This window comes from Pteropus medius, unplaced genomic scaffold (assembly GCF_902729225.1).
Source record: "Pteropus medius unplaced genomic scaffold, Ma_sr-lr_union100, whole genome shotgun sequence".
NCBI lineage: Eukaryota > Metazoa > Chordata > Mammalia > Chiroptera > Pteropodidae > Pteropus > Pteropus medius.
Window position 1 is genome coordinate 5,472,412 of NW_024348242.1, and position 18,830 is coordinate 5,491,241.

General features: G+C 37.1%; 1 protein-coding gene across 9 annotated transcripts in view; it reads left to right on the plus strand.

The window, feature by feature from the left end:
- Positions 1 to 18,295, plus strand: part of IFT81 (intraflagellar transport 81) — a 68,358-nt gene extending 50,063 nt beyond the window's left edge. For 7 of the 9 annotated variants that reach the window (XM_039879405.1, XM_039879404.1, XM_039879406.1 and 4 more), the window contains 5 exons: positions 6,801 to 6,887; positions 7,968 to 8,039; positions 8,124 to 8,209; positions 11,460 to 11,505; positions 17,567 to 18,295. In XM_039879405.1, the coding sequence (XP_039735339.1) occupies positions 6,801 to 6,887; positions 7,968 to 8,039; positions 8,124 to 8,209; positions 11,460 to 11,505; positions 17,567 to 17,749 (474 nt within the window). In that variant the 3' untranslated portion in view covers positions 17,750 to 18,295. Of the gene's footprint in view, positions 1 to 6,800; positions 6,888 to 7,967; positions 8,040 to 8,123; positions 8,210 to 11,459; positions 11,506 to 13,853; positions 13,955 to 17,566 lie in introns of all 9 variants that reach the window. The other 2 variants (XM_039879412.1, XM_039879413.1) reach the window with 2 other exon arrangements.
- Positions 18,296 to 18,830: the final 535 nt, after the last annotated feature.

The window sequence follows — 18,830 nt, forward strand, 5'->3', positions numbered from 1 at the left end:
TTTTCTACAGGTGAGGAAATTGTAGCTTAGAGAAGTCAAATAACTTGTTTAAGATGGCATAACGGATGGCACAGAGACTCATACTGCGGTCTATGTGAGTTCAGGGCCCATTTTCTCTACACTACCCTTCTGCTCCATACTTGTTAATTCTTTTGAAATATATTGCTCATTTATTCGTTTAGTAAAAGAGTCATTTGGTGTATGTGACTAAACTGTGCCATCTGTCAGTATAGAGCTAATAAGGGCACATGTGGCATAGATTTAGGACAAGCTTCATGACATACTGTGGTTGGGAAACACCAGCAGGTCAAAGGCAGTTGGTACCAATTGCACTAATTATAGGGACACAATCTGGACAGGACGATTAAGAACGTGGGCTATAGAATCAGGTCTAGATAACCTTGGGTAAGCGACTTTACAAACTTCAGTCTCCTCATCTGTAAGCTAGTCCCTTTTTAATAGGGTGGTCTAATGGTTAAATGACATAACATAAGGCACTTTGCAATAAGGACTAATATGTAAGAACTTTTTAAAAAGGTATTTATCATTATAATTATTAAAAACATTTTTAAAAGAAGGAATATTATTGTTTTTCAACCAAATCATTTTCTAAGTAAAACCATATCCTAGATCTTAAATTTTGTAAAGTCATTTATTATAATGTAACCAACACCTGAAATTCATTTTCCTATGATTTAACTAGATTCCTCTGTATGTCAAGCATCGTCCACCTCTCCTATTACCAAGAAATATAGCTACCTCACCAGCGTTCTCAAATAATACCCCTCCCAGGTCTCCCATATTCACCACGTCAGGGGTGCGGAAGCCATCTACAGCATTCCCACCTCTGTCTTCTGTCATGTCGAAAAGGCAAATACTGTACGATTTCATTTCTATGAGTTACCTAGGGACGTCACATTTGTAGCGACAGGAGGTAGAACAGAGGGCACCAGGGGAGGGAAGAGATGGAAATGGAGTTGGCGTGTGACAGGCACCGAGTTTCAGTGTGGGAAGATGAAAGGGCTCTGGAGACGGGTCTCGGCGATGGCGGCACAGCAATGTGAACGTCTCTGATGCCGCTGAACTGTGCACCTGAAAACGGCTCCCGTGGTCATTTCTATGTATATTTTACCACGATAAAAAAATCTAAGAGAGAGTGCAGGACTTGCCTACATTCTCAATAACTGTTTTTTTTGTTTTTGTTTGTTTGTTTTATTGTCTGAGTTCAACGCATTTGGCGAGTGCTTATCTCCATGTGCCCATCTCCTCCATCCGTACACGGTTCTGTTTCTACCCAGAAACCTTTTGTGGTAAAAAGTATCCTGAAAAAAATAAGTAGACACTCCATCGATGTTATGCTGTTTCTCAACTTTAACTGAAATTCTTAATTGTTCTCTACTTCAGATACTTAACTTATTTAACACTCGAAACTCCGTAGGTGTTTTTCCATATTGTTGGAGTGCTGGAGCACTTCAAGGTAATTTATAATGCTAGCTTTAATGGCCGAACCTCCAAATGTTGAGGGAACTTTATAGCGAAGTGCATTGTTTGAGTGAAGTTATCATTGCATTCTTCTTCTTTTGTATTTGCATGCTGTTCTAAATTTAAATAATAACAGCTGTTTTAAAGTTAGAGCATCACGATTAAGATCTATAACGTAGTTAAATCTTTTATAATTATCTAGGAGTAGCACCTTGAAAGGTTTCATGTTTTCTTCAGAGCAATTTTATAAATCATATGTAATCAAATGACTACATATAATTGCCAATATGGGGAAAAGCTGAAATGCTCATTTTTAAGTATACGACGATAATTATTCATTTTACTGAAATATTTCTTATTGATTACTTTTTCTTATAAAGGTAAAACTATGCTCTTGGCAAAAATTCAAACTGTAAAGAATTATTTAAGGGAAAGAATAGGATTATTTGCCTCCCTGCACCCCCAGCACGGTTTCCAGAGTAAAAACTATTAACAATTCCATATGAATTTTCTAGAAATTTCCTGAGAATTAATGAATAGATAACTATTGGCTACATAAAGTTTGCTCTCCACACTTTTTACTTTGTAAAAAAAACGAAGCCTTTTCTTGGGGGCCGGGGGAAGGTTAGAATTCAACTCCGACTGATGCTAAGGTTAAAATGTCTGCTTCCTTCTGTTTGTGTTTGCCTGCTGTGCTTTTGCCCATCTTTTGCTTTCAACTTTTTTAAAAAATTACTTTAGGTGTTTCTCTGAATTGATCTGGGATTGGGTCTTGTTATGTCATATAATCTGAAAGGTTATTTTAATAGATAAGTTTAGCCCGTTTATGTTTATTGAAATGCAGCCATATTTGGCCTTAGTGGTGCATTTTATGTTTTGCTTTCGATTTTAAAAGCCTATAAAAAATCCTCTGTTCATTTCCTTCCTCCCTCCCTCTTTCTCTCTCTTTCTCATTCTCTCTCTGTGTCTGTACGTGTGTGTGTTCTGGCTTGTGGTTTTGCTCTTGTGGTTATATAACTCCACTATTAATCATCTATTTCTGTAGATAGTATCTATTAATTCAAATTTTGAACAGTGATGATATTAATATATTTCCTCTTCCTCCTCCCTCCCTTCCTCTCCTTTAGCCCCTGATTTTAGTCGATTGTATTGTCTTTCTTACTGTTTACCTTTATACTTTTAATATGTTTATGCTGTGACTTGATTCATCAGCTTTAAATTACACCCTTGACACCCGCCCCCCATCCCATCTCTAGTAATTAAAAAGTAAGGAAACCAGCTTACCTACTCCGCCTTCCACTTTCTTTTCCCCTTCCCTTTCCTGAAGGTTTTATTGTATCGTTTCTACATTGTTGGGGCATGTGACACTTAGACTGTTCTTTTACCCTCATTCACACTTTTGTTTTTAGTATTAGGCCTGTAATTATTAGATTCAGTGCTCGTGACCTACCCTTTCACTACCCTTTTCCCTCCTTTTTACTGTCTCTTCTGTGTCCTCTCGTAGAGTCCTCAGAACAGGCTCAGAAGAAGAATATTTCCTGATAAGTTCGTGCATGTTCTAGAGTTTGTTGCCTTAAATGCTTCAACAACAAACAGTTTGACTGAGCATAAAATTCTTACATCATGCTTTCTTCCCTTGAGAGCTTTTAGAGTCTAGCTCCATAGTCTTCTGGAGTTAAGTGTGACCGCGGAGAGATCTGAAGCCAACCTAATTTTTTTAGTGACTTGATCTTGAAAAGAATGTTGTGTTACCCAGTTGTTGAGTACGGGGTTCACCATGTGTTCATCAGATCAGGCTTCTAAAATGTGTTGTTCAGGGCTTCCCGGTGAATGGGGAGCTGCTGCTTAATAGGGGCAGGGGTTCAGTTTTGAGAGATCAAAAGAATTCTGGAAGATTGGTTGGTTGCACAGCCATGTGAATGTGCTTAATGCTACTGCTAAGTACACTTAAAATGGTTACGATGGTAAATTTTATGTTATGTGTATTTTACCGCAATTAAAAAAAGATTCCAGGTTTAAAAAAAAAAACTTCCTGGTAAATTATGTTTTGCTATTGTTTTTTGACTCTCTTTATTCCCAGAAAAACTTTTTGCCTAGGAGTCTTATTTTGTCTACAATTAATGTAAGTTTACCAGCTTTCTTATGGTTAGTGTTGCTTGGTATATCTTTTTATTTCTGTTTACTTTCAGCTTCCTTTGTCTATATATGTATTTTTGTCTGTTTATTTCTCATAAATAGCATATAGCTCGATTTTGTGTGGGTATAGTTTCTTACATTCAGTCTTTTAATTGGTGACTTTAGTCTCATTTATGTTTACTCTTATTATTGATGCATTGGGATTTATTTCCATTTACTGTTCTTTTTCTTCTTTTCCTCTTTCCTACCCTCCATTGGACCAATCCTGTTCACTTTATCTTCTTGTTTCCCTTTATTTCTTTTTTCTATCTTCCATTCTGATATTGTTTACTCTTTAATTTTTAACGTATTTTCCCGGCTTAAAGTCTAAAGTTAAGCAGCATCTCTCAAACAATACAGGACCTTAGAATAATTTTACACCCTATTGTTATCCTCTGGTATTTTATTTCCATTTTATTCTTCATCTGTAAAAGTGGTTGTCATGGCCATCGTTACTATTATAATTACCGCCTTATACATCATTTTCTGTTTAGATTTACCCACATATTTGGCAGTTCTCACCATTGCTTCTTGTATTTTAATCTCTCCTTCTGGATTCAGTTCGCTTCCTCCTGAAATTAAATTTCCTTGTTTTGTTTTCTTTTAGTGGTGCTCTCAGTAAAGAATCATTACTATAAGTAAACTATCTTTTTTCTTCTTCTTACGTAATGGCTTGGTCAGAAAAAAAATTATTTTCATTGCTTTCTGATATCTTTTGTTGTGTCGAAGGGTGTACTATCAGCTTAATTATTATTTCTTTTTAGGTAATGTCGTCCCTATAATTAGTTTTAATATTTCTATCTTTGGTGTTATCCATTTTCACTACCATGATCTAAGTATAGATTTAGTTTCGTTTGCTTTGATGGAGCTTGTGCTTTTTGTCTTCCATTAATTCTGGAAAAATTCTGCATCATACCTTCAAATATTCTTTCCCCTGGTCTTTCTAGTCTGTTCTCTAGCAATTCCTATTAGATGTATGTTAGACATACTTATATCGTTCTCTACTGCTTAATTTCACTTTTATATTTTCATCTCTTTGTATCTTTGTGATGACTTTGCGATAATTTCTTCAGCTCTATTTTCTAGTTCATTCTTTTATTTCCTGAGCTGTGTCTAATCTTATGTTTATGTCACAATATCTTAGTTTTTAATTTTAATGATTTTTTTTTTGGTCTAAGTTTACTCTCTTTTTAAATCGTATATTCAGTTCCTCCTTTATAACTTTAATTATTTTAAGCATACTTATTTAGTAGGTTTACTTCTAGCATTCAATATTTCTGGAGGTATAGTCCTGTTTTGTATGGGTTCTGATTCTCACTCATAATGAATTGATTGTCTCCTTATGTGTTTATACTTTTGGACTATGAGCTTATCTTGAGGTTTTGTCTCTTGAATCCTGGCAGCTAGGGTGGAGGGTGTGTCCCTTCAGACTGGTTTTACACTTGTTCTGCCAGGTGTTTTAGGAATATCACAGACACGGAGCTAACTTCAAGTTCATGGCTCAGCCTGGGAGCTCTTAGTCCCTGTAGGCGGGGTAAGTTCAAACCCCAGACGGGCCTGAGGATGGGCCCCTGTCCATCCGCCTCCTCAGCCGCACGGCGGCATTTACCGATCAGTTTGGCCATCAACTCGCAGACAAGAAAGAAGGCTTTCAAGTACTAACATCTCTTCTTCTCATTAAGAGGCCCAGTGTACCCAGTACATGGCCTCTGTTGCCCCTTCTCCCACTTAGGGTGCATATGACCATCACTGGTGAGAGCCTAGGTGTCTGTAGGTCACTTTGATACATAAAAGCCACAGCTCCTTTTTTCCACCAATCTTTTATATTGTACTTGTCACCTCAAACCAGATGCAGCCCCATATGACAGAGGAAACACCACATTACCCATTTATGTTAACTCTCCTGTCCCCAAGGAAACTGCTGTGTAAAACCAAGGTCATTCTGAGGCTGGCCAGCTTCAGGCCAGGCCTGGGGTTAACCCTTTACTTACGGGTTCCAAGGTTGAAAAAACAGTTTGGATTTACCGTGGGGTTCCCAGTTCTAACTTCCCTCTCTGCACAAGCCACACAGGCCAAGGGCCTAGTCGTCCATCCTCCAGGACTTCTAATCACTCTGTTAAGCCAGATCGACTATGCCGACACCTTCACTCCAGCAGCATAGGGTAATTTCTGGCTCTGGTAATTTCTCATACTTCCTAGAGAGTTGAGGTCCGCTCTGGATTTGCAAGGCTGTTTATTCTACCTTATCAAGCGTTCACAGATACTTTTGGCATTTCTAGGTGTTCGTAGCAAAAGATTTTCGGATTATCTAATTCAAAATATTACATTAGAGAAAAGTTTGAAACTACTCAAGCAGACCGAATTTGAATTCTGACGCCTCTTTCAGGCAGTATAATCTTTGGCAAGGTACTTGGACTCCCTGAACTTTCTCCAAGCATGGTTTGGGGATATTAACGCCCAAAGGGGTTGTTGTGAGATGTAGTTATTGTCAGAGGTAAAGCTCAGATGCCCTAATGTGGTTCACAGAGTTCTGATTGGGCCCCGACCGGAGCCTTCCACGTCTCCTCGCACGTCCCAGACACATTCCGCGTGACAGGCGACTGTGCATCCTCAGTGGTTCTTCTCTCCAGCTTCCGAGACTTTATATGTGGCGTTCCTTTTTTTCTAAACATTCTCTTTCCTAGTCCACCTTCCTCTTAACTATTCTTACTAATCATTCATACCTCAACTTAGATATCATTTTCCCCAGGAAGTTGTCCCCACTGGTCCCCAAGCCTGGGTGAGATCCAGTGAGAGTCCCACGCACTCCCATACGCCCTGCATTTGCCCATCGCGGCACTCAGCGGCATGTCTGCTTGCCTGATCGCTACTTGACGGGAAGAGTTTTGGCCGTTTTGTTCACTGCTGTATCCCTCGCTCCTGACAAAGAGCCTGGCACACAGCTTAACGCGTGGTAGCTGTTGTTTTTATCAGCACCTTCATCTGTCATAATTCTCAAATGTCTGATTGTTTTATAAATAACTCTTAAGTATGCCAAGAAGCTTAGAGTTCAGTTACAAGACTGACAAGGGCATGCCTTGTGTCAGAGCCACACTTTAGGCCTTTGTTTTCACTTATTCAGTCATTTACCCTTTATATCCTAGGAGCTAACCCAGGAGTGCGATGAAAAGAAAGCCCAGTACGACAGCTGTGCGGCAGGCCTCGAAAGCAATCGGTCCAAATTAGAGCAGGTAAGAAGACAGTTTCTACTTTAACAATTTAGTAAAAACTGCTGTGAGTCATATTTTTACTACACCACTGTCGAAAGATTTCTCAATCTTTTCTCTTATCCCCTGAGTCTGTCTCCGAAGTTCCAGAGATCTTAGTTTCTTCAAACTTGATGGGCACGCCCCGAATTCTCCACCTGTACCACTACTGCCGAAGCCCAGGCCCCCATAATGTCTTTCCTGGACTCCCAAAGCAACCCACCACATGCTCGCCCACTTCCACGCCAGCCTTCCTGTGGCTTATTCTCCAAAAAGCAGCCGAAGAAACCTGTGTAAAACCCAGGCCACCCTCCCCTGGCTTCCCATTGCTCTTAAAACCTAACTTCCCAGCTCTGGTCTCCAAGGCCCCAGCTGCCTCGGGAGCCTCATGTCCACGTGCCCTGCTCCTCACCCCCAGGCCTCCGGCCGCATCGGCTGCCGCTTGTCCTCACAACAGGCCAAGTTCGTTTTCACCTCAGGGCTCTGCGTGTGCTCTTCTCAGTCCAGGACCCTCTGCCTCCAACTCTTTGCTTTGACCTCTCCTTTTCATCTTTCAGATCTCAGCCTAAATGTCACCTCCTTCTAGAGATCGTCTCTGATCACCCATCTAACGTTGCCCACTCAGTCACCCTATCACATTCTACTGCTGAACTTTCTTCCCAGCAGTTATCCCCATCTGAAGCTGCCTTCATCCCACGTTCCCTCGTGTGCGTCTGTTTCCTCTGCTTGAATGAGGGTAGGGACCTGTCTTGTTCACTGCTGTGTCCCCAGCACCTAACAGAGCTGGGCACACAGTAGGTACTTAATAAATGAATAGCTGAGCCTGTGGTCTTCGAGTGGTATGAGTAGTCTCTGGATTGCAGCCTAGTCTGTTACAGTAAACGAAGTTACAGTCGCAGAGGAAAAAGTGACTGACGCTATTTCTTTCGTTGTGCATTTAGTCATCCTCTCTGCATCTTTCAATAATGTTTCTTCTTTCAATAATGTTTCTCATTTAAAATTACATATTGTACTGAAGAAAAGAAGAAAAAAAGAAAAATAAATAAATAAATTTATATATCGTAGGAAGTCAGAGGACTCCGCGAAGAATGTCTTCAAGAAGAAAGCAAATACCATTATACAAATTGTATGATTAAGGTAAGACAAAGAAAGTAGACCCGAAACTTTTCTGAGATTTTTACATATCAAGGACTTAACCTAAAACTTAGTCTTTCCACTTAGAACCTGGAAGTCCAGCTTCGCCGTGCTACTGATGAGATGAAAGCATATGTCTCTTCTGACCAACAAGAAAAAAGAAAGGCAATTAGGCAAGTAGTTTTGTTGTTTTTATCTTGAGTTCCTTAATGTTTTCACCTATAACAGGTTTATAAATAAGATGAAATTATAAAATTTGGAGTACTTAAATAAGCAGATACTAAGATATTATTTAAATCTTGTTAAACATCCTCTGGGTAGTCTAGCACTTGCCAGCTGTTAATACATATAATTTTCTTTCTTGCATGCTTGCTTTTTTTAATGTGGCAAAAGATATATAACATAAAAATCGCTATTTTAAGCATTTTTAATTGTACAGTTCAGTCGCATTGATTATATTCACAATGTCGTACAGCCGTCACTACCATATATTACCAATGGTTTTCATCACCCCAAACAGAAACTCCCCATTTCCCCGTCCCCAGGAATACGTATAATTTCATACTTGCTTTTTTAGAAGCACTAAGGTTTGTCTATTTTTAAAGTCCCACGTGGCTTGGACTCTAGTCATCTGCCTGCTCCTTATGCAGCGCGAGTGACTGCATTTCAGCTAGACGCTGTGTGATTGCAGTGTGCCAACCTTCAAAGTGAGGAAGGCCATGGAGACACCACTCGTCCTTAGATGGCGATTTTGTTTTGTGATTCCAGCTCGCAGCATACTGCAATAAATCAAATGCCGCCTTAATAAATACATCTATGATTGAATTGCTAGCTGTGATAAAAGGCAGCAGTTGAACGAGATAAGCGTTCTTTGTCCCTTACCACACTTCAAATCTTTTGCTTTTATTATCCAGTAAGAACTCAGAATGTATGATTCACATTTATTCCAAACTGCAGTTGAGATTTTTAATGTCCTATACATTGATATTGCAAAAAGGAATGTAAGAAATGAACTGTCTTGCAGAGTCTAATTTTTATATAGATAATGCACTGGAATGCAAGCCAGACCGGAGATATCCTATAAATAGAATATTTTTTTCTAATACTCCAATGTATCAAACATATTAAATTTATGTATTCGGATTTTTTCATTGAATGTAAACTTAGCTCAAATAAATCTCTATGGTCAGTGCTAATGTTTCACAAAAGTGAGAAGTTAATTTGTTTTTGAAAAATAAAAGCTTTTAGAAATAAAGTGTCATTTCTTCCAAAGTTATTGATGTAAAATAGTAAAGAAATATTGCTTCTGAACTACTGGTTTTCTGATGGGTTTTCTAACCAGACATTCCTCTTCATCATTTTAAAAACTACTGGAAACCTTTACCATTCCTTAGTTTTCTTAGAGAAATATTGAGCCTTGACTAGAGTAGTACATGGTAGAATAGTATGAATAGAATGAAGTTAATTATGTTCTAAACTCACTGATACATGTTTAAAATATTGTTAGTATTATAGATACAGTATATTTATGGTTATTTCATTTTCTATTTTTGTGGTGCTTTTTGGTAAGGCTACAGGTCTAAAAACTTAGCTTGGTTTTGAAAGATCATCTGCAAATTTTAATTTTATTTAAAGAGGCAGCCTGTTTTATTTCAAAGTTCTAGGGAGGGACTGTAAATTTTGTTTCGAACCTGGTTTTTCCAGTTCCTAGTTTTGTGACCTTGAGCAAATCACCTCCTCATTATAAAATAAGGTGAATAATATATGCCACAGAGGATCAAGGTAAATATAATGTACGCAGCCATGTTTTGGAAATTATATCGCATGACTTCCTGGAGAACAAGGGTGCCGTCTGTCCTGTTTTCTTCTTGAAACCCCAGAGTGTGCTTGGTACATAACAAGTGCTCCGTAATTATTTCTTGAATAAATTAAAATTATGTATTAGTGTTATGGAAAAAGAGTACGAGCCTGTTGATTTCTTGCTAAAATATAAGTGAAAATTCTTAAACAATTTAGATATTTCTCAGGCCTAGGGTAATAAATGAATTATTTAAAGCTATCTGAACTATGACCCTATATTCTTCTTGAGACAATATGTTGTTTACATTCTCCAAGCTGTTTTTCATTGGGGAGCTGGAAAGACAAACAGTTGGACGTAGCAGCTCATAAATTTTAAAAGCAAAATGCAGGCCCATCAGGCTTGTGTTTGTCCCCGTCCACCCTCACTCCCGCACACAACCCCTCCCTTCGCTTCAGCCCTGTGAGGACTCGGGGCACTTCTGGTGGACGTTCTCTCCATGCTGATCACGGTTACCTCCCTTTTTGCCTAAATGTGAATATTCCTTCACTTGGCTACGAGGGTTTCTGTTTGTGTGTGTGATTTGTTAGATTCCCAATTTTGTGCTGTTTAATTTCTGGAGCGCTGCAGCGTAGCTTTCCGTCGGCTTTATCCATCCGCACGTGAGGTCTGAAGTCTCTCACCCTCTTGGTCATCGGTTCCTTCGTCCTCATCCTTCAGTCTTGTCCGTAGCTCTTTACATTTCACTTTTTGTCTCCTGTAGTGTTGAAATATAACTGTGCTTTCGTTTAAAAATACAGTAGCAATGTTATTTGTATTTTTATTTTTACATTAAAAATCTGCAGGTTTTTTTAGATTACAAAAGAAATACTTATAAAAAACAAAAAGTAACTGTTATGAAGTATAGTGCACAAAAATTGAATGTTGTCCACATCGCCATGCCTCAGAAATGTCTCCCATTAATATTTTGGTGTACGTTATTCCATATTCCTTTCTCATGCACTTGCCAGCGTGTCTGGGGGTGGGTAGCAAACACTTGGGGAATTTGTGTGTGTTTATACAAAAATAAAATTAAACTATATATTATTCCTTTGATTGGATGCACCATAATTTATTTAAACATTCTCCCATCTATCAGCTTTAGTTTGTTTGCAGATTTGCACTGTTATAAGCAATGGTGAAGTAAATGGTTTTTGCTTTTATCTTGACTAAGTCGTGAGAGTTTTTCTGTAGGATGACTTCCGAGAAGTGGAATGTGGGGGTAGACGCTATCTAGTGTTTAAAAAATGCCTCCTTTCTCCCATCTGCAAACCTCTTCAAAAGCAAAGTGTAATTTAAGCAAATGGGTTGCCATTGTTTAAGGGTAGATTAACCAGAAATAGTACTTAACATTTTAAATCTCTTAATTTCTTATGCAATGTTTTGCCTTTTTTCCCTTAAATTACTATTTACTGGAAGGACCGACTAAAAATGGGGAAAGTATTTGATAATGGGTTTCATTCTGACTCCAGTACTCTATACTATACTGTTTAATATGTTTAGATAGATCTATTGATTTATAATTTAGTTGTATGATCAAATCAGTTGAAGGAAATTGAAACTAAATCGTTATGTTGACTCTCTAGGGAACAGTATACCAAAAATATTGCTGAACAGGAAAACCTTGGAAAGGTAAGAATGTATTATTTATTTTTTTTAAATGTGGCTAATTCAGGCTTTCAGCACATGGTTATGACATTGTCATTCTTTTTAAAAAGTTATAGTATAGTTTCCAAGGGGAAACTGGATCCTTCTTAATCGCCGTCAAAGGTGAGGATTCTTCTTTAGGAATTTAGTTTTATAGAAGTGAAGCCACACGGATTTTTGGAGAAAAAAATAGTTTTAAATCACAAAGAGTTCATCAGAAGCTTCTGCCTAACAAACAAAAATGCCATGTGTAATAAACTACCAAGTTTTCAGATTATTCTCAGGTCTCTGTTTATGAGATAAGTATAAACTTATTCATCCATTTTATTGAATAAACACAAGCTCTTACTGTGAGCCAGGCACTGGTTTAAGTCCTTTACAAACATTGGTTCATTTAATACAAATAATCGAAAAACTTTGAGATATTCAGCTCCCTCCCTGCCCGTCTTATGTGAGGGCTCCTGGAAATAGGAGTGTGTGATTCAGTCTTGTTTTCTCAGTTCTCTGTGCCACTACGAGTAGAAGAGGTGGGAGATAGTGAGGGCCTTAACCATCAGGACTTAAATGACCAACTAATTGATTCTTCTATTTGACTTTATAAAGCAACACATTTTAACAGTCATTTTAAAGACACCGGCTCTATTCTCTTTTTTAAAAAAAGACCTGAATTTACCAACAACTCAGGACTTGGCTGGCTTTAATCCTAAGTTCATGCTTCTGAACAAATGCCTTAACCACTCTGGAGTTCATTTTATCGTATTTAAACTAAAATAGGTAGATTAAGATTTTTTAATTAAATTACCTGCCTGTGTTCCAAGATCATCCTCAGTTATTTTAAGTCCGTGTTGCATAGTGCGGGCTAACTGTGCTTCTCTGTGCACCGTTTTATCTGTTTCTTATTTAGTTTCACTGTTGAAAATTGAGGTTTCTTATTTGTTTTTCTAATAGTAATGTCAAGTGTGTAGCATCATAGGTAGGGATTGTTTAGCTGCAATTTTTCTTTTAAAATACTGACTATTTCATTGTTTCAATATTCTTAAGTCTGCAACCTGGAAATGATTACATATAGATATTGAAGCTTGTCCACTCTGAAAGTACAAGTGAAAAATATGGCTTTGTTTCAGTCTTAATGAATGCATTGTACAATTTAGCTATTGGTCTGGCTCAATAAATTGGTGATGGCAAAATTCTTCTTATTTACATTTTCTGGTTTGAATCATTATTAAAAACATACATGTGTCTATGCTTTTACATAAAAGCCAAGTTAATTCCCATAATTCTGTAAGTAATATTGTAAAGGAGAACTTCAGAAAATCAATGGAGTAATTGCTAAATAAACTTTTAAAAAATCTTTTAAAAGTCTTAAAAAGGAAGACTTTTTAAAAGCTTTTTAAAAAGTTTTTTAAATGGAAAATTTCAAGCTTGCAGTAGAGGAAATAATGTAAGGAACTTACATTATAATGTAACCGTCACCCAGCTTTAACGATCAAGCTCACGGCCAGTCGTGTCTTTGTTGTCCCACCCATTTCCCACCCAAGTCACTTTTGGGCAAACCTCAGAGATCTGGTCATATTTTAGTATGTGTCATAAAGACTCTTTTTGAATATAACTACAATACCATTATCATGCCAAAAATAATTTAACAATAATTGCATGATACCCATACCCAGTCAATGTTCTAGCTGTATTTGTTCAAATCAGGATTCAGTAAGAATCCATACATTGCAATTAGCGGATATATGTAAGTCTCTTTTTCTCAAGGTTACTCCTCTGACTTTTTTTCTTTACAATTTATTCGTTGGGGGGAGGGGGAACTTGATCACTTGTCCCGTTGGGTTTCCAGCATCCCAAATTTGGTTGATGGCGCCCCTGTGGTGTCAATCAGCATGTTCTTCCATCCCCAGTATGTCCTGTGAATTGGTAGTTAGACCTAGAGGCTTGCTTAAATATTATTCGATGTCTGGGAAGCATACTTCATCAGTGGTGGTGTGTACTTCTGTCTCAAGGCTTTCTTTTTGTAATGTTGACAGCCATTGATGATCACTTCCTAGGTCCATTTAATTCACCAGAGCTTGCAAAATGGTGACATTCTAATTAAGTTGTTCCTTTTTCATTTATTGGATGGAATAATTCTGCAAAGAGCAACTTCTTATCAACTGTTTAGTTTTACTCTAAGGTACGGTTCATATAAGAAAGGTAGAATAACTGCTTGATTTGCTTATTTACTGGTTTTCAAAGTGTTGAATTGGTTATCATCCTTCAAAAGTATCTTTATGACTTGTAGATTTAACATATTTGATGTTTCAATCTCTTGCAATTATTATTCCTGTCAGTGCTCCAAGTGCCCCATGTTTGACCAGCAGAAGCCTCAAAGTCGGCTCCTGAGTCTTTCTGAAACAATCCCACTAGACTTTCACGGCCCCTTCGTTTTCTGGTATGACAGTACGTTGCAGGTTCATCCTGTACATTTTCTGTCCCAAATCTGGAATCACCCATTTCTCTAAAAAGTGTTCATATGTTCTTTCTGTATGACTTGTGAATAAAATGTCCATCGTATTAATGCAAGTAAGTAAAAAATAAAAGGAAACCTTAAAGCTGATACCTCCATTTTATCAGAGAAATTTTGGTATGGGATGACATGCCATACTCAGAAGGAAAAAATAGAAATAATCTAAATTTTCAAGACAAACGTAGAATAATCCCAGCCTTTCAAAGTGAATATGGCGTTACAAAGAGACAGTTTTACTTCTTAACTTCTTCCTTTCTGATTTAGATGTCTTTTATTTTTTAATTCATGCCTGATTTCTTTGGTAGAACTTCCCATATGATGTTTAATAAAAATAGAGAAAGTGGGCATTCTTATTGTGTTCCTTATATAGTCGAAAAGCTTTCACCATTGAATACGATGTTAGTCGTGGGCTTGCCATGTGTGGTCTTTGTGGTGTTGAGGTATGTTCCCTCTATATCTAGTTTGTTGAGAGTTTTTATCATGAATGGATGCTGAATTTTGTCAGGGGCTTTTGCTGCATCTATTGAGAGAATCGGGTGATTTTTGTCCTTTGTTTTGTCGATGTGGCGTGTCACATGGATCAATTTGTAGATGTTACACCATCGTTGCATCTGCGGAGTGGATCCCATTGGATTATGGTGTAGGATCCTTTTGGTGTGTTGTTGAATTCTGTTGACTAGTGTTTTGTTGAGAACTTTTGCATCTGCGTTTATCAGGACGTGGGCCTATGATTTTCTTTTCTGGTGGTGTCCTTGTCTGGTTTTGATATCGGAGTGATGCTGGCCTTGTAGAATGAGTTTGGAAGTGTTCTCTTCTATTTTTAGGAAGAATTTGAATGTTTGGTGGAATACCAATGAGGCCATTTGGTCTTGGACTTTTCTTTGTTGGGAGGTTTTTTATTACTGTTTCAATCTTATTCTAGTGATTGGTCTGTTGAGATTTTCTGTTTCTTCGTGATTCAGTCTTGGTAGGTTGTATGTTTCTAGGAGCATCTCTGTTTCCTTTAAGTTGTACACCTTTGGTTGAATGATTGTTCATAGTGGTCTCTTGTGATCATTTGTATTTGTTTGTGTCTCCTCTTTCATTTCCGATTTTGTTTGGTTGAGTCCTCTCTCTTTTTTCTTGCTGAATATAGATAAAGGTTTGTCTTTTTGAATATCTTTTCAAAAAAAAAGCTCTTGATTTAATTGATTTTTTTCTATTGTCTTTTTAGTCTCTGTTTTATTTTCTCTCCGCTCTTTATTTCCTCTTCTACTATGTTTGGGTTTCATTTTTTCTCATTTATCCGGTTTCTTGAGGTGTAGAGTTGGTTTGTTTGTTTGAGTTCTTTCTTTTTTTCTTGATGTCAGCTTGCTGTGGGCTTCCCTCTTAGAACTGCTTTTGCTGCATCCCATAAGTTGTGTTATGTCGTATTTCTATTTTTGTTTGTGTCTAGATATTTTTTTATTTCTCTCTTATTTGCTTTCACCCGTTGGTTATTCAGTATCATGCTGTTTAATTGCTACATACTTGTGGATTTTCCAGTTTTCTTCTTGTGGTTTATTTCCAGTTTCATACAATCGTGGTCATAAAAGATGCTGGATCTGCTTTAAATCTTCTTGGATTTACTGGGACTTGTTTTGTGGCCCAGCATGCTGTCTGTTGTGGAGGGTGTTTCCTGTGTGCTGGGGGACTGTGTGTGTTCTGCTGTGTTTGGACAGAATGGTCATTAAATAAATATCTATTAAGTTCATCTGAAAAAATAAAAAAGTGATGACCACGTAAACCTTCAAATAATCCTGTGCTGGGCGTCCACAGACCTCCCCAGGCAACTGAGTTTCTGATGCTAGGCCAGCCTCTCATGCCATAGTTCACACTGCCATTCACAAGAATTTGCTTGCCAGGTACTATGGACTATTGTACTGAAAGTTGCAACTTCACCCCCACCATACCACCTCCCTCTTAAAGAACAATGGAATCCGTGACAGGTGTTTTTTTGTACATTGCAACTATCAACAAGGTTAATCTGCATTAAATGACAGTAACATTAAGAATAAATTATATACTAAAGTCAGTTGCATTCATAAAGTTAAAGGTTTCAAACACACGTGGTCATGAAGCAATTTAAATTTAATATTTCCGACACAGATGGTGCCCACATCCTGTCTTTGGTTCTTTAAATAACTTTTATATGTTGTTAGGATTTTTGACAAGGAAATTATTCCAATAATATAAGAAAAGGTACAGTTTAAGTAGCACCTTAATCTTAAAACCATGCTTAGAAGTTTTAAAATTCTCGATCTGTCTCACTCCTTTGGTTTTAGTTTATGGGGATAAAAATATTTCTTGTACTTTATTTGTAACATACACTTAAATAGATGTATTTGCATGCCGAGTATTGTGTCAAAAATTTTCTGAATTCTTTTTCATTTCCCATTGCTGTTTGCTCTCACGTTTCCTTTCATTAGCTGTGGCTGGGGAGGGCAGTGATTAGTAAGTGACTTGAACCTGGTCCTCAGCTCAGTTTAGCCTCTCACTGGGACAAGTGCCGGCTCACCTGTGTTCTTAGATCAACTTCATACTAAAAAAGGGAGAGATGGGGAGGTCCGTGTAATCCGTTTGTGTGCCTCGGCTTGTTTTTCTGTCCCGGATGGTTTCTCGCACTCAGTGCCAGGCTGTGTATTTCTGTCACACTCGCGCCTTCTCTGTTTCCCTCTTCTTTCCTTCCTTCTTTCCTCTCATTGTCTCTGACTTTGTGCTACGCCCCCTTTCAGTCACTCCTCCTCATAGTGTAAACCCAAAGTATATTGTTACAATTGATTGAAAAATTATCTTATTCCTGTTCATAACTTTGAAGTCAATGAGTAGAACAGTTTGGGCAGGTGGAACCATATAGATTATTAGTAAGGAAAATAATCCTAATAAGGATTAGGGCCTGTTTAACAGTGTGTTTAAAAAAAAAACACTTCACCTTCTCCCTGAGAAATATATGCATGTAATTTTATTTATTTGGACATACACAGTACATACATTGAGTCAGGAAAGAATACGATATTTAATAATGCATATAACAACTAATAGTTTTTCTTGTATTTTTACATCAATTAGGTCATGTGAAAAAATAATCTTATAAGGCAGATACTTGTATAAGTGTCCCTAGTTATTAGCCTTAATTGACAATTTAGGAAACTGAAGTCCAAAGATACGGTGTCTTCCTCAGAGCTTGTGGCAAAGCCAAGGTTGAAACTCACGTCTTCCGACTCCCGCAATCCTCATTCTTTTTTTCCCCACCGTGATGCTGTTCCATTTTCCTGATTCCCTTTGCTTTTCCCCGCTCCCTTACTTTTATATTTTTCTTTTTTCTTTTAACTTCAGGTTGTCCTACCTCTATCATACATTTATTTGGTTGTATCATCGTAGTTTTCATGCATCATAGAAAACCTGGTTTTCTTAACTGTCATTCAGCGATCGTACGAGGCATACCATAGTCTTCTGAGTATGGCAATAGAAGTAAATCCCTGTAACTGAATTTAATTATTCTTGATTTTTTTATAATAGAAACTTCGGGAAAAACAAAAGGCTATTCGAGAAAGTCATGGTCCCAATATGAAACAAGCGAAAATGTGGCGTGATTTTGAACAATTGATGGAATGTAAGAAACAGTGCTTCCTGAAACAACAAAGCCAAACATCCATTGGCCAGGTAATTCAGGAGGGAGGAGAGGACCGGCTGATCCTCTGAACTCGTGTGTCACCATCTGGGGTTTTAGCTGCTACAGCTAGTATAAGCATAATCCCACGATGTATTTCTTTTCTTGAAAGTGGTTTGTACAGCATTTTGCTTTCAGATTAGCCATTCCCTATTAAGTTTTCTTGGAAAATAATGTTAAGGTAGATCTTGGTTTTAAAATTTTTAACATAAAAAAAGACTTATTTTTGCTTAGTTTAGACATCAGTGGTATCTGAGGCTTTATGAGACAGGAAACTAGGTTTACTTTCTGTAAATGTAAATATATGCCCATTAAGAACATGTAGTTTTTAAAAAATGTAATAACCCAATGGCTTAATGTTTTTCTTAATCTTTTTTTAAATTTAGAAGAATCTTTTAGGAACTAATTTCTCTTGTTTTGAAGAAACATTTATCTGAAGTTCAGCAATTCCTACAGTTTCACTTCAGTTTCTTTTTCTTCTGTAAAATTTAAAAATATATATATTTTGAATAACATATTTGTTCTATTTGTATTATTTAAAAGCAAATAAAACTTGGTGCCTATATCATGGCTATTTATTTTAAAATTATACAGTTGTGTCAAAATTTATTTTTTAAGTAAGAATTCATATTATAGTATTATATTAAATTTAAGGATTATCACTTATTTTTACCAAAAATCTAATATAGTATTTAGGTTTTGAGAACTGTCATTTTAAATATAAAAACTGTTATAGAATATAGATGTTCTCATGTGCTAAAAAGTTAGCACAGGATTTGAAGTGAAATTCAAGAGCTCAAAGTGCTTCTAAATCTCTTCCAAATTTCCTTTGCTCCCCCTGCCCCCCACGTGGACATGGTACTTGAATTTTTTTTTTCCTTAGAGAAAAATATTAAATTTATATACCACAATTTACTTCATTTCAGTTTTTGGATACTTTTCAAAATGTTTTTCCTTTAGATTTAAAAACTCATATTTCACATTGTTAGCATGTCCATCTTGGATTAGTTCTTTTTAGCTATTTTGGAAAAAACTTAATGAAGAAAATTATTTCTACCCTGTGCAAAATATACAGACTTGATTATGGCTTTGGATCTCTTTGTTCCCAAGTGT